The 14,675-nt window shown below is 36.5% G+C and overlaps 1 protein-coding gene across 7 annotated transcripts in view; it reads left to right on the top strand.

Annotated features, from left to right (window-relative positions):
- The first annotated feature begins 326 nt into the window (after window positions 1-326).
- The window catches only part of slc24a2a (solute carrier family 24 member 2a), a 97,614-nt gene continuing 83,265 nt past the window's right edge, over window positions 327-14,675 (top strand). For 2 of the 7 annotated variants that reach the window (XM_088631126.1, XM_088631097.1), the window contains exons 1-2: window positions 338-758; window positions 3,627-4,721. In XM_088631126.1, coding sequence (XP_088487252.1) covers window positions 3,795-4,721 — 927 coding nt within the window. In that variant the 5' untranslated portion in view covers window positions 338-758; window positions 3,627-3,794. Of the gene's footprint in view, window positions 759-3,626; window positions 4,722-14,675 lie in introns of all 7 variants that reach the window. The other 5 variants (XM_088631143.1, XM_088631108.1, XM_088631117.1 and 2 more) reach the window with 4 other exon arrangements.

Genomic DNA, 14,675 nt, shown 5'->3' with positions numbered 1-14,675 from the left:
AAGCAACACTCTGGTAGGAATCCGAGCCTTATCCAAGACTACAGTACGTATTGTATCTTAATACCTGATTGTATTTTTCTTTTAAAAATAAGACGTGTATTGCGAACACAAACCAGACAGTACAATTCAAGCGGTTTTCCTGCGTTTCCAGTTGAAGTGTATTCCCGTTGATCGGCGGTTACGGCGGACGGATATTGTCGTTTAATAATTAATATATTTATATATCGAAATTACCTAGGCTTGAATTTGCACAAACCACTGCCACATCAGCAGCAACATAATTTCGATTAAAAACCCCGCTGCGGTAACCACGGTAACTCCCGTCCATCCAAATCTATCGTTTTGCTGTCTATTCAGCACCATTCTGCTCCTGACCTATCTCAGTTTCATCGCAGAAAGACACACACACACACAGAGAGAGAACTGGTGAAGATAAGCGTGATATCTCCACCTATATAAATAGCCTACAGCTGCAAACTTCACGTGTCAGACCCAGCGCTACTGTACCTGCCATTTGGATTTTTCTACTAGATTATCGAAGTATTTTTGTCTGGCAGGATTTTTGTGCGGAAGACAGGGAGGGATGAGGTTCTGAGTGGTGGAGTGAATGTAGTTTGCTTTCAGTCTCTGAGAGCTCCTCCTTTGTGGTTGTGGAGGATAGTAACATCGCTTTTGCTCAATGAGAGCGAGAGGGCACGAGAGAGGACTGCATTCTTCATTTCATTCTATTGCTGTACTACCGCTCCTACTCCGTAAAGGTAAGTAACGCAGCAGGAAGGGGGGGGGAACTATTCTGCGAAGAGTATTTGTGAACGCTGTCATTATCTTTGTTTTTGTAAAGGGTTTCTGTAAAGGGGATGTTTGATTTTACCTTTAGAACAATTTAGAACACACCCAAGGAGCGCTCTCTTTCTTATAACATATCGTAGGACAGGCTTCGTGCGTTTTCCTAATTCATGTTGTGTCATGTTCAAAATTGAGCACAGATCTTACTCTATTACTTAGAACATCACGTTCTTAACGGGTATCTTGTTTGCGCATTGCGAATGCGGGTTCCGCTTTTTGAGAAAAGTTACAGAATAAAAAAAATAAAATGCATTCTTTTACAATAAACATAATTAAATTCATAACGAAAATTGTGAATTGATAATGACTGTTATCACTTGCATTTTAATTGTATTTTCATTTGAATGAAATGATTACTGGAAGAATAAAGCCGAACAGTTGAGCAAATACAAGGAACATTACATGTTTTGCTGCCACTACCAATCACAATGCTTCAATATTTACAAAATAGGCTAAGATAACTTTATCTGCATAAAAGAAGAAGAAAGTAGAGCTGACGATCTATTTACGACTTCTTAAATCCCATTAAAGACTAAAGGAAGTACAGCTATTCGGCTTAAATTAATTAAAGTTTTCACTTAAATTATATGCCAGGTACTGTACCAACAATATTAAAAATATTTAAATATAAAGATTTTCATTCAATCCTTCGACCAAAATGCTCTTCAGAATTTCATGAATACATTTAATACTAATGGTTATCTTTACTGTGAAACGAAAACGCATTCGTTCATAATAATATTTTGCATTATTACTGTCATTATGCCAGCACACACCCGTTTTGCTATTATAGCGCGGATTTTATCACCAATGTTTCGTTTCGTGAGCAATAAATGTAGCATGGCAGTAATAATCTCGAAGTGTTAGAATCCAAGAAGAAATAAATATTTCGTTTCTTGTGCTTATAACAACTGATTTGTTTTACTTCATAAGGTTTACTTGCACTATAAATGTATAAAACTCCTTGGGAGAAATGCATGGACATTTCTCAGGGCAGGAAGAAACCAGCTAAATATGTTAGTGCCCCACAGTTTTCTAGAGGATGTGCTTTTAATGTCAACTCTATTTAATCTGGTATTTAATAAATTATTAATTATTTTCAACAACACGCAGAAACATAGGTGAAAAGGTACTATCAGGTGGAAATGAATACCGACCTGGTGCAGAGTGACTCAGAAATGTTAATTGCTGTTGGTACTTAAAATTCGTGAGGGATTGAACTGTGTGTTTATTTAAGCAAAGTGTGTTATGCTGCAGCCTATACTGATCATTTTGAGACTGGTTAAGAAATCTCGTAGTTCTGTCACCATTGTACTGTAGTTATAGTACACGGCGTGCACAAGTATTTAGGCCTACAACAGCATACAGTATGAACACATTGTTATAAATACATGAAATAACATTTAAACTTAAGACTGTACAATCATTCGGTAGCAAATAGAACCATCGATAAGTCGGAAAATGTATATTTAGTTTCCACACTGAAAGACATTTAAACTCTTTTCATTGTGTCCTGGTTTAAAGTTTTATGTTATCTTCATCGAATTACTTTTTTTGTTGTTCAGAAAACGCATTTAAATTACAAATTTATATTATTTAAAATAGGTTTACATTTGTGCTTGTCCTTATTTGCGTTAGAATACCACTAGTTAGCGCTGTATGCACCGATCAATGACAAATGATTCTCAAAGCGATACAGTACGTACATGTAATTAATTATATTATGCAATCGGTAATTATTAGTAGTTAAGAATGTAGAATAAATTGAGAAAAATAATAAAAAATAACGTTCAGTAGATTAATTACATTCAATTTGAATTGATGATTTCTATGTTTTGTCAATTTGATCCCCATGCTATCACACACATTCCTGAAATAATGTGACAAGTTTTATTATACGTTCTGGCAAAAAAAAAACATATTTGTATTAAGGGAAGAATGTGGTGTATAGTTGACAACATATGCAATAAGAATGAAAGAGAAACCTGATTCATGGCCAAGAAGCAATTGTACCTTGTAAAATTTCACACCCTTGAGAATATGAACAACTATTCGTATTTCAGTGGTGTTTAAATATAACACACAACAAATACTATTAATTCATTGTTTGGGATAAAATCCTTAAAATATTTCTACTAATGCCCTGGGTTCATCTGTATAGAGTTTGTATGTTCTCCACCTGTTCATGTGGGTTTCTGCTGGGTGCTCTGGTCTCCTCCCACAGTCTAAAGACATACTGGTAGGTTAATTGTCTTCTGGAAAAAATTGGCCCTAGTGTGAGAATGTTCGTGTCTGTGTCTGTGTGCGCTGTGTGATATCCTGTCCCAGGTGTATCCTGCCTTGTGCTCGCAGCTTGCTGGGACAGGTTCCATCTCCCCTGTGACCTTCAATTGGATAAAATGGTCAGAAAATGGATGGAATTAATAAATAAATATTAAATTACAATGATGTTATAATTGCTTAATGTGAAATGTTTTTTTGTTAATTTACACTGGTCGGCTTTAGACATTTCTGTAGAAAACACACGCATGCTAGTTATTTAGTTGACTAGAAGGCAGTGTGTGTGATTTCTACAGGAATGATAGAAACTGATGTGGCTTACTGTACATTGCAAAATAAAGTATAACATTGAAGCACAGCAATAAAGATGGAATCTTTCAGTAAGAAAAAGTTTGCTTTTACCTACAGTAATAGGTCTTGAGTTTATTCTGCATTTTTTATGTGCTGCAGAGAGCGTTCTTTTATATCAGACCACTTTTTGTCTTTTATTTTTCTTTCAGAGACTATTATGAGGAAGCCGTTTGTTCTCCAGGCCCTGGTCCAGCAGATGTCCGTGTGTACCCACTTACAAATTAAGTAAACGAAAGAAAACAACATCATGCATCTCCCTCAATAGAGTAACATGTCCAGCCCTCCATCTGACCATTAAACTAACACCTCATACAGCAATGGGTTTAAATCTTCCAGGTTCTGACGTTCTGAATGAGTTTTTTACGGACATGGGGCCCCTGGACTGTAAAAGGCATCGGCACATCAGGAGAAAACTAAGGCCTGTGCGCATCCTGGGGCTGGTCTTGAGTCTTCTGGCAATATGTGGGGCGTCGTTTTCCTTCAGTGCCTTGACATGGACCACACGTCACACCACAGAGCTGTTCTCCACCACAGACAGCCGGCAGTCAGGGGCTAGACCCCACAGAACTCTGTTGGGAACAGAGGACCAGCAAGATCAGAACGTCTCCAGTGGGCCGCCAGTTGCCATGACACAGACGGTGGAGAACAATAAAACCGAACCTGTCCACCAGGGAGACTACCCAGAAGACCTGTTCAGCCTGGAAGAAAGGAAAAGGGGGGCTGTTGTCTTGCACATGTTTGGGATGCTGTATATGTTCATCGCCTTAGCCATTGTATGTGATGAGTTCTTTGTACCCTCACTGACTGTCATCACCGAGAAACTCGCCATCTCCGATGATGTGGCAGGTGCGACGTTTATGGCCGCGGGCGGATCAGCTCCAGAACTCTTCACTTCTATAATAGGAGTTTTCATCTCTCACAGCAATGTAGGCATTGGAACCATAGTAGGCTCAGCAGTGTTTAACATCCTTTTCGTCATTGGGATGTGTGCAATATTCTCCAAAGAGATTTTGAACCTCACCTGGTGGCCACTCTTCAGAGATGTGTCCTTCTACATTATTGACTTGATTATGCTGATTGTGTTCTTCTTGGATAACTACATCCACTATTGGGAAAGTATGTTCCTCCTGGCAGCTTACTCAACCTACGTTGTCTTTATGAAGTACAACTCGAATGTAGAAGGGGTTGTGAAAAATATTATAAACAGGAATAAAGTTATGGAGGTGGCTGACGTCCAAGCAAAGGTAGGTTATCCTTCTCTTTTGCAGTGTACGTTTATTGTCAATTTACTATCCAAATCCAATTTATTGTGCTAGTGGGATTCAATATAGCTGAGTTGTTCTCCTGCTTCTTTTGTAGTGAGAAGCTGCCCTTCTTAGCACTGACAAAGATAACCTGCAAGCTGGTCCTGTCCAGCGATCCAAAACTTGCCTTCCTCTTATTACAGGTTAAAGACTTCTGCCAAAACCAAAACAGATGGAGGTGGAGTTCAGAAAGCAATAAGCAAAATTAAGAGCATTGAGTCACTGGCTGTGGACTAACTAGTATAATTGTAATTCTAACATAGACTACAATCAATGTGAAAATAATTCTTGTGGATCCCATATTACTTAAATAATTGGTATGGAAAAACTACCTAAATACAGACCTTGTAGTCCAAAACAAACTACTTAAAAACTTAAATCATAATTCCCAATTGGGCAATACTCAGGATTTAGTTCATAGCTGGATGATGAGCACATCAGGAAGACACATGAGAAAAAAGACACAACTCACAATGTCACAGCAATTCTGTAATTAGATACAGTCTGTGAAGTGGTACTGTAAAGTTACAAAAAAGACTAGGCAATTCCTTTAAGGTAGTGTATCAGATCACTCTTCCCTAGACTAATTTCAGAGCAGCAATATCTTTTAAATTGGATAGATGTTACTCGTGTGTTGTACAATTGTAATATAAAATCCATAGAATTAATTTCTACTCTTTTAACGTCTTCTGTTTGCCTGTTTATTGGATCCACTCTATTGCCTAAAAGATGAAAATAACAACATAAACACCTTTCTCAGTGTTATTTTCTTTTTTCTCAGTGTTTCCCGTCTTATATACAGTAGTTAGTTTTTGCTGCCTGCAGTTTATGTAACACTATTCACTTGTTCACAATAAATATCATCTGCCAGGTGTGCGCTCCGGCATCTCAGCCATCTTCAAAAATATTGGGCAACGATAAGTCCTTTTCTTTTACACCCACATAATGTTTCTTTTTTAAATTCCTCCATTTAGAAAGAGTGTGAACTGTCATTGAGGAATCAAATCAAATGTGATCGCAAATCACAAGCGTTCGAAATTAGCTAGACTTTTCTTAATTTTGTTTAACTGGCCTGTACCTTGGCATTTTAATTGCCTAAACATGAGCAATATTATAGTACAAAAATATCAAAGTAAAGAACTAAAGGTACAAAAATGAGCTTACAGGAAGGATGGGGAAGAATAAGAAAGAAAAGAAAGAGTAACAGAGGAAGTCAAACATCCTATATGCTATATTAACACAGTATTAATACATCACAGTGCTGTATTTTGTGATTGAAACAAGCTGCAGAGAACGTGGATTATGGCATTTATTAAATATTTATGCTTATATTTAAAAAATACATCAATGTAGTGTGTATATTTATTATTGTAGATCATGAGTCTTCATTAGTTCTCTAAGCCAGTAGATGTGAGAGGGTGGAGCCATTGGCTTCCATTTGAATGAAAAGTTTTACTAGATGTACTGTATGATAATATTTCATGAACTGAGTTTATTACATATTTTCAAACCCAACACACTTGACACCTATACAGTGCATTTGGTATAAATTGTGTTAATGAGACTCCCGAGCAGGTTGGATTTATCTGTGAGTAAAGCTAGAAATGTTTTCCTCAGTGCTGTTTTTTACAAGCCTGAACATAGTAATAACATCTATCATTCCCTTTGTCAGAAAAACAAAGAAAATATTCCATTTTCCATTTTAACTTGAATTTATCAGAACAATTTGTCAGTATGCCACTGTGTGCATGGGAATGCAGACATTGCTATAATAAATACATTTAATAAAACACTGGATGTGAAGAAAACCAAATAAGGACAGCAATAAAATTGAAAATTCATTATGCAGAGGGAACTGGCAGTCCCATATGAGGGAATGACATGTCAGCAACCTACAAATGAAGTTCTTGCTCCAGAGTGTAACTTAGGTCATGACAGTTTTTGTCTTTTGTCTACTTTCTTATATGTATGTATAATTTCGATTAAAAGATCAGCTTCAGAAGGTATATTTCAGAGCTTGTTAACAATCCTCAAAACTTTCAAGTGTCCAGACACAAAACTGTCCACACAGTGATGTCAATACAGGTGACAACACAAATTGGTTCTGTATTTCTGAAGTAATGTGACAAAGTGTAAAATATGATCATCTGTAACATTTACAAGCAAATGCTGCCAAGCATAAAATAATCCTAAAATGTAACATTTAACCATAGGAAGATATAGCTATAGAAAATATGTGTAACAAGGATCAATTGATGTGTCCGTTTATGATACATACTGTATGTATGTGATATGATATAAAGTATGACAAATTTATTCTGGGACCTCAAATTGTACTTAGTATTGTTATTGCAATATATTTGAGTCATCAACTCTTGTTATTTTGAAGATCAAATATAAAGGATTTGTACATGCACCAGAGTGGTCTGTGCAATGGCATCACATGGACTCAATATTACCGTCATGGTTACATTACTATTATCACTATTGCCATCACTCTATAAATACAAGTTCTTCTGTACTTTGTTTGTAGCCTTTGCTAGCTTTTCTGGGATTCTTTGCACCGATAAAACAAGTGCACTGTAAGTGAAAGCAGAGGATATCATTTGTTTTTTGTTTTACATAACATAGATCCTTCTGTGCACGGTCATACAACTTACATTGTACTGTGCTTCTCTGCACTCAGTGTTCTTCCCAATTCATGCAGAAACACAGTTCTTTGGTGACCTTCCCTTGTAATTTTACCCATTTTAATTTAAGCAGATGGATCTCCATTTTTCAGTCTAAAAAGCGGTCTTTTAGTTTTATGGATGTGTAGAGAGAAAAAGTCAATTAGATTTGATTGGTGTTATGGATTGGTTACTGCTGTATTGGATCCCAGTCCTATCCTGGGGGACCACTGTCTGGTGCTTTTGTTTTGTTCCAGCTGAGCTCTGAAATCTCCATTGACAACCAATTGACAGCTTTAATTGATCTGCCTTCTTGTTAACTCTTTTGGTTAACTTTTTCCTGCACTTAGTCCTGTGTTGTAAAAATACCCTACATCAAGGGTGCTGTTTGCAACAACTTCAGAACTTCCCCTCAACTTGTTTACCCTTATTTCTGACAAAATATTTCGTAATTGGTGATTATTTAAGATGTCACGCCCATAGTCAGCTTTTTGTCCTTCTGTGGAGATCCAATTTATTACACTTCAGGCAGCACAGCTGAAAAGGGGAAACTCAGAATTAACAAAATGCTAATTGATACCATACCAGCTATTAAGAACTTAGCTAGAGCAAGCTTCAAATGATACAATGTTCATCCAGGACCAGGGAAAGAAGCACTACACTACCAAAGTTCATATTGGCTCATGAGGTATAGCTCTACTTTGAGTTGTTGAAATCACATTTTTTGGAGTTTCTGATCAATGTGTGCTAAATATTACTAAATGTTTATTCTTACCCAAAAGTCATACTGTATTCAGTAAGTACAAAGTCAATTATGTTAATACGGTAGAAAACATAGACTTTAAGTAAATCGGTGATGCTCATAACATACAGTAGATATATTTTTTCTCCTAATTGTGTCTAACATGTTTAGGGCTTTTGAATAGAATTGTGTTCACTATAGAACAAAAAAAGAAATAGGGAAAATATAGAAAATGCTGACATTGATGGTCATGAAAGAACATAGAAAGTAAATTTATGAAACTGGCCTTTGCAAATTATGATTCTCTCTGCTCTGGTAAAAGACTTCCTTAACTCCAAGGTTCTGTGAAAGATATCATCTGAAATTAGATTTTGAATCCCAGCTGGTCTATGTGCTGTAACAACCAACTGTTGCTGAGAAATGCCAAAGGCCGGGTAGATGGGACCTAAGGGTTTCTCGAGTCTTCAGTTGCTATTTTACATGCAAGCCTAGCCATGCAAGAGGCTGATATGTTATTCTCCAAGTCAAACTGCTCTACTCCTCTGGAGGATTAATGAAAAGACAAATACCAGCACCATTCTGGGTGAAGAAAACAGCACCACCAATTGCATTCTACATGCATAAATAAACCCTGGGAAATATACAGTAGGGATACCAAGACTTTTTAAATACCAAAGATTTTGCTTTAAAGTTTACTACAATAATATGCCAAAACATTGCTACAATAACCTTTCCTTAAAAAATGGCATCTGGCAGTAGGCTTTCCAGGCAGCCATTAAGTGATCTGTCTCTAATCAGAGCTACAGTACCAGCAGTTTATTGTTGACTGTGTTGCCAAACTACGTATAGTATTATAGGACTTTTAGAGTGAATTTCTTGGTGACAGTCATGCTTTAATTTTCTTCACAGAGTGACAATATGTAATCCAAAAATACTGTTTGTGTAATATACAACAGCTAATGCACTGTAGTATGTAACAAAGAAGTGTGCGAAAATATGCATACAAATGCACTGTAGGTCTGCCTTTTAAGAAAATGTTTACTCTTATTACATATGGCACAACATTTAACAAGATAATGGTTTTTAAGATATAAACTTAGATGCATCTAATTTCAGACACACTACACCCTGATGTCTGCAATATATTGATTGTCCTTGTCCCATTCAAGTATGAGATTTGTTCTGTACTTTGCTATGCAAAAAATGGACACTGGACATTGAAAAGGATAATGTCCACATATCCTTTCTGCCCTAATAGATCCTAATATGCCCTCCTGCCAAGTTTTTATGGAAGATAATGAAGCTGAGTATTTTATAATTTTATTAGACAAGCTTTTTTCTGTTTGGTTGTTTATAGATGTTCGAAAAACAATTTTGTAGCATGTACAGTATACATTCCTTTTTAACTCCGTTGGAAAAAATGGATAAATTCCAATAAATGTACTAATGCTCACAAGTCTTAAACATGAGACATCTGTTGTGCATCAGTATTGGCTCATGATTTATCATCAGCTACAGAAAAGCATGCTACTGTACCTGGACACTTTAGTCAAACAAATGCATTTGTTGGATTCATCCTGCCCTTCAGTTGCCTCAGAATAAGATATGATTATATCAACAGAAGAGAGCTTTAATTAGACTGTGGGTTGTATGGTAACAAGCTACCTGGTCATGTTGTTGAGGTTGATACCCTGGTTTCTTTCAAGAAGTGGCTAGATAAGGTTCCTGGATCAAATTGCAACTAACAGTTGCAACTGTTAAACAGGCTAGGAGAGCAAAAAAGGCTACAAATGAAAGAAAGCCATTCTTATGTTCTTTTTTATATTCTTTTTTGTCTATTTGCAAATAGACAGCATTTGCCCAAATTCAAAATGAGGTTTTAAAATGCACTGACAACGTTTTTTATCTATCAATTGTATTGTTTTACAATTACTGTAATTAAACTATATTGCTAACCTCTCAGCAGCAATTCTACTTTAATGGAGTTTTAAGCAAATATGTGGGAGGTCGTCGAACCCTAATCTCTCCCACTTACAGTACTAAACATGTAAATATCTTCTTGCTTATTCTCTTGCATGCTTCATTTTCACATCCCTCTCTTCACTCCATCTTAGTTCTTGTAGAAGCTCCAGATGTATCTTTCATTCAAAAAGGGGAGAGGGTTCTGCCTGACCCACCATCGGAGATGAGTTGTTGTTCTCCTGCGTTACCCCAGCAAAGCTCACCATTCTGTTTTCATTAGGATTTGACTGTACCCCTTAAATCTGCCATTTTCGTACCTTACGCATTTGTGAATACACAGGAGTAAGCAAACCCTAAAACATACATATTGATAAAAAGCATTTCTATATTCTGTGTAATCATTTCCTGCAATTCACATTAATGTCCATCATTCTTTTGAAAATCAATAATATTATAAGGGAAATAAAAGTCAACACTGCAGTACAGACCAAATGTGTTCCGGCTGTTTGGTGGACCAGAAGAAAGATCCTGAAACATTTATTAATGGACTAATTGTCGGTTTGTGACCTATAAAAGTGAAGAGTTTGATTTTCCTTTTAATCTGTAAGCATGCGTGATGTTTTGCTGTTCCATCCATTTGCTGCTATCATTTGCAGTGAGAGTTCATCAGGAGGCCAGCATTGATTTTATTTCGATAATTATGCTTTCTCTGGACCATTAGTGGCACTGTTTATATCAGCAGTATTTAACTTGTTATATACAGTGGGTTTGAACTTGATATTTACTAACACACAAAATGGAGTTTTCAACTATTATGAGCATAAGTATGCAACACAATCACAGAAAACTGGAAAAAAGTGCAAACATTCATCAAATTAAGTTTTCAATATGAAAAGTAATAAACTGTCAAAAAAGGAAAAAATACAAAATTAACATTGTACTTACTTCTTTATGCATTAGAGCAAGTACGTGGATACTCTGCATATTTAATGAGTCACAAATGTTTAACATGTTAAAGTGTTTAAAAACTGTTCCTTTAGAAAAAGATTATATATTAAGTATTAAAGAACCCTCCTCCTTGTTAAAAACACTAAATAAAGTGAGTCTGTTTTAATTAATGCATGTTATATCTGTGTCTTTCCTGGATATTCAAAGGGAATTTTCTTCAGTCTTGGAAAGGTTATCCTGGACAGGTGCTAATTTAACAACAGCTCCACAGCCAGCTGTGTTATTGCTTAGTTATGTCTTCGGGAACAGGTGCCTTCTGCCAGTACAGCTGGATTATACAGTTTTAAACTGGTTTAGCTTGTTGCACACCCTTGATTTCACTGTACGATAGTAAAGTAATCCTTGAAAAGCATTTAATCCAATTAGCTGGACTATACATAGATGCTTGTCTTTTACTGGTTTATTTTAAAAACAGACGGTATAGCAGCTTAGTACTCAGACCTCTTTTTTCTTTGGGAATTATTACAGTGAGTAGAAAGTCATTCTGTACTGGGAATAAGTGCAGTAGGCACTGTAATAATTGGGGAGAATAATAAAACACTAGTAGGCTAAAGTTGGAGAAATCAACTAAGGCTACAATCCTGTGTAATCTGTTATTAACCGCTTACTGTTGGTGACGGCGACCTAACACAGATACTCTTAGGGATGACGTTTCTTGCATAAACGGTTGCTGACTTGCTTTGTTTAATATGAAGTGCTGTTCTGTTGCCATCACCATATTGAATGGTAAAATCCCCAACTTTGGGAATGTAAATTGCATGTCAGTGTGTTAGCGGAAGCAGAGATTGAACAGCAATGAAATTTTGCTATTTCCCACTAGTTGCTTCAGAAGCAAAATGAGTGAAATAAAACAAGTTACAAATGAAGCAATGTCAGATTTCAATTGCAGAGGATTTTATCTCAGTGAGCAAAAACTTTTGAATTACTGGTTAGAGCACAGTAATATTGGTGTGAGTTACTGGATGATTTGCTGGTTTTACCATAAATGGATTAGTGTCTACAGTAGCTGGTTGATTTTAGAATTAATCAGGTATTTATAGAACCCATGTATAGGCTCGATTTGTCTCCAGTGCTGGATAATGACATGATGCAGTTGCTGGATTTCTGAAATCTATATCAACAGCCTTATCTATTGGATGTGCATTGTAGCATGATCCTTTTTAAGGTTGTAATATAACATTGTTTTTTAGGTTTTGTCTGAGTGTAGGAAATTTTAGATACTTTAAAGATATGTTGATTAGCAGTCCAGAAACATCCCTTGTAAAGATTTCATGTACCACAGCATTTCAATAATCTGTTTTTAAATGCATTTTGGCCACAGGTAACCCATGCTCAATAATGAGAGGCACTAAAATGCCCCAAATATGCATTGCAGCATTGCAAGCAACAGTATTTGTTGGGTTTTTAATTCCTCCTTGTATATACCCTAATCTGGGTGCAGAGAAATTACAAAGGCAATATGAACTATATTCAACATTTTAGTTGTTTTATTAAATTGTTTTGTTTTGGTAAAGTGCATTGTGATGATTTAACTTTTCCTTACTGTTCCTTTCTGATGATTTTAAATACAGTTGTGTGATCTATACGAAGTCAGTATTTGTGATATGTGTTCCTGAGAGCTAACAGTATACATTTGTACTTACAAACTCTGTTTTTAGTCTTTGGTGAAAGTGAAAGCAAGAGCTATTTGATTCTAATGTGAAACTGTGCATTCTAGAGTCTGACTAAGCCATCTTTTTAAATGGCAGTTTGAGTTTGGTTTTAGAAATCACTTATGATATAAATAGCCAGAACATGTTAGATGCAAGCAGGTTGTAAATACAGTGCCATAGTTTGGCCTGTGAGACGCATTAAGAGAGTTCATGGGAAGAGTTGGGTATTACAGTTCTAAATGCAGTTATCTCTTTCAATTAATCTTCTTAGTGACTGGTTGCTTGGAATCCCTCAGGGACATCTTTGACTTTTGCCCTTATAGTAGGCTTAAAGTCTGCATACTAAAAATCAGCTGGACTTAATTAAAATTGCCAAATTACTCTTAAAATGAAACATTACCAAAATTTCATAGTAACCAAAACATACTTGAAAAATAATGCCACAAATTTTTGAAGATACTGTATGTTAGCCTAGTCTTATCTGACATTCTTGGAAAAACTCCTTGCTCAATTCACCCCCTCGTCAATCGACTTTCTCTCTAACGAACCATATTAGGGTTTAAATCCCCTAATCCCTCATGTGGGAGATACCTTCTGATCCTTAGCCATAGCTAATGCTAGTAAATTCCTTATTTTCCAAAAGAAGTTAAAAAATCGGTTACTCTACACATCTAATTAAACGCATGCGTGGAAGACAAAAATTATGATCAATCAACAGAAATTAATGACCAAGGCCATGACACTTACCCCTAGCTCACAATACACTATAAGCAGTAGGCCCCTAAAAAGCTGCATCTGTGGACAAATTGCCAGAGAAGACTTCCTATCTCATGCCTGACCACACCCTGAGATAAGAGTACAACTGTATCAATAAATGTGCAGAGGTAATGTAGACAAAAATACACAATTTCACATAGCTGTCATTTGCTGTAGGGTCATAGGGCTCCTCTGTGCAACATTCCTATCAGATTGCTATCCTGATCATACAGAAGTATAGTCCCAAAATGGCTATCATTCCAGACTATAATGTCAGCCAAGTCCTTTCTCACTTTGACAGAGGTACCGTATTGTGAAATCCATTAGGTTAAATGCTTGAGTTAATTACATGATGTGCAGAAGCCATTACAGTATGTGCCAGCAGCTCTGCTATACAACAGATCAGGTACAAAAGTGAGAAATTGCTTCATAAAATGAATTAAGAGGTAACTTTAGGAAGGCCTAATTATTGTATAAAGCCAGAGTAGAGTTTAGCCTAGATGCTGGGGTTATCAACCCAACCACTTTGAAAAGTTCAGTGGGATCTTCTTTAATGATGTATTCGGGACCTTGGTTTAAGGTCTCATATGAAGCATGGCATCTTCTCCAACACAGTGTTCCCAGTCACCTTACTAGGTCCAGAGGGCAGAGCACCACCTGTTGTCCACCAACACTACTTGCACCAGAAACCTGGTTTTCCATAGGTCTCCCATCCCTGTAAAGAATGGGCTCAGCCTTCCTTAGCTTCTGAGAGCTGATGAGATCAGCCTGTCAGGTAGTAACACTTCTGTCAAACAAACGCATGCAATACAAGGAAAAAAAAAAACCAAAAATACTCAGTAACCCTTTAGAATGCCAAAGAATGCTAAATGTACTTTTGTACAAGACATCTACTTGGGCACACAGCAAGAGACATTTTATTAAAATAATTTGGATGCTGCAAACTAGTTTTATGTTGCCGCCCTACACTATCATTGTATGAGAATGGAATACTTCAATGATGTGCTGCTTTTGTTACACTGCTCTGTAAGACATTTTGATGTAATTGATAGAATAGGGCTTGTTATTTATAGGATGCAAGGACATTTGGGTCAGCCAGCTAGTT

This window comes from Lepisosteus platostomus, chromosome 1 (assembly GCF_059453375.1).
Source record: "Lepisosteus platostomus isolate fLepPlt1 chromosome 1, fLepPlt1.hap1, whole genome shotgun sequence".
Taxonomy (NCBI): Eukaryota; Metazoa; Chordata; class Actinopteri; order Semionotiformes; family Lepisosteidae; genus Lepisosteus; species Lepisosteus platostomus.
Note: the sequence above shows the minus strand (reverse complement) of the source record. Positions and strands in the feature narration are given on the sequence as shown.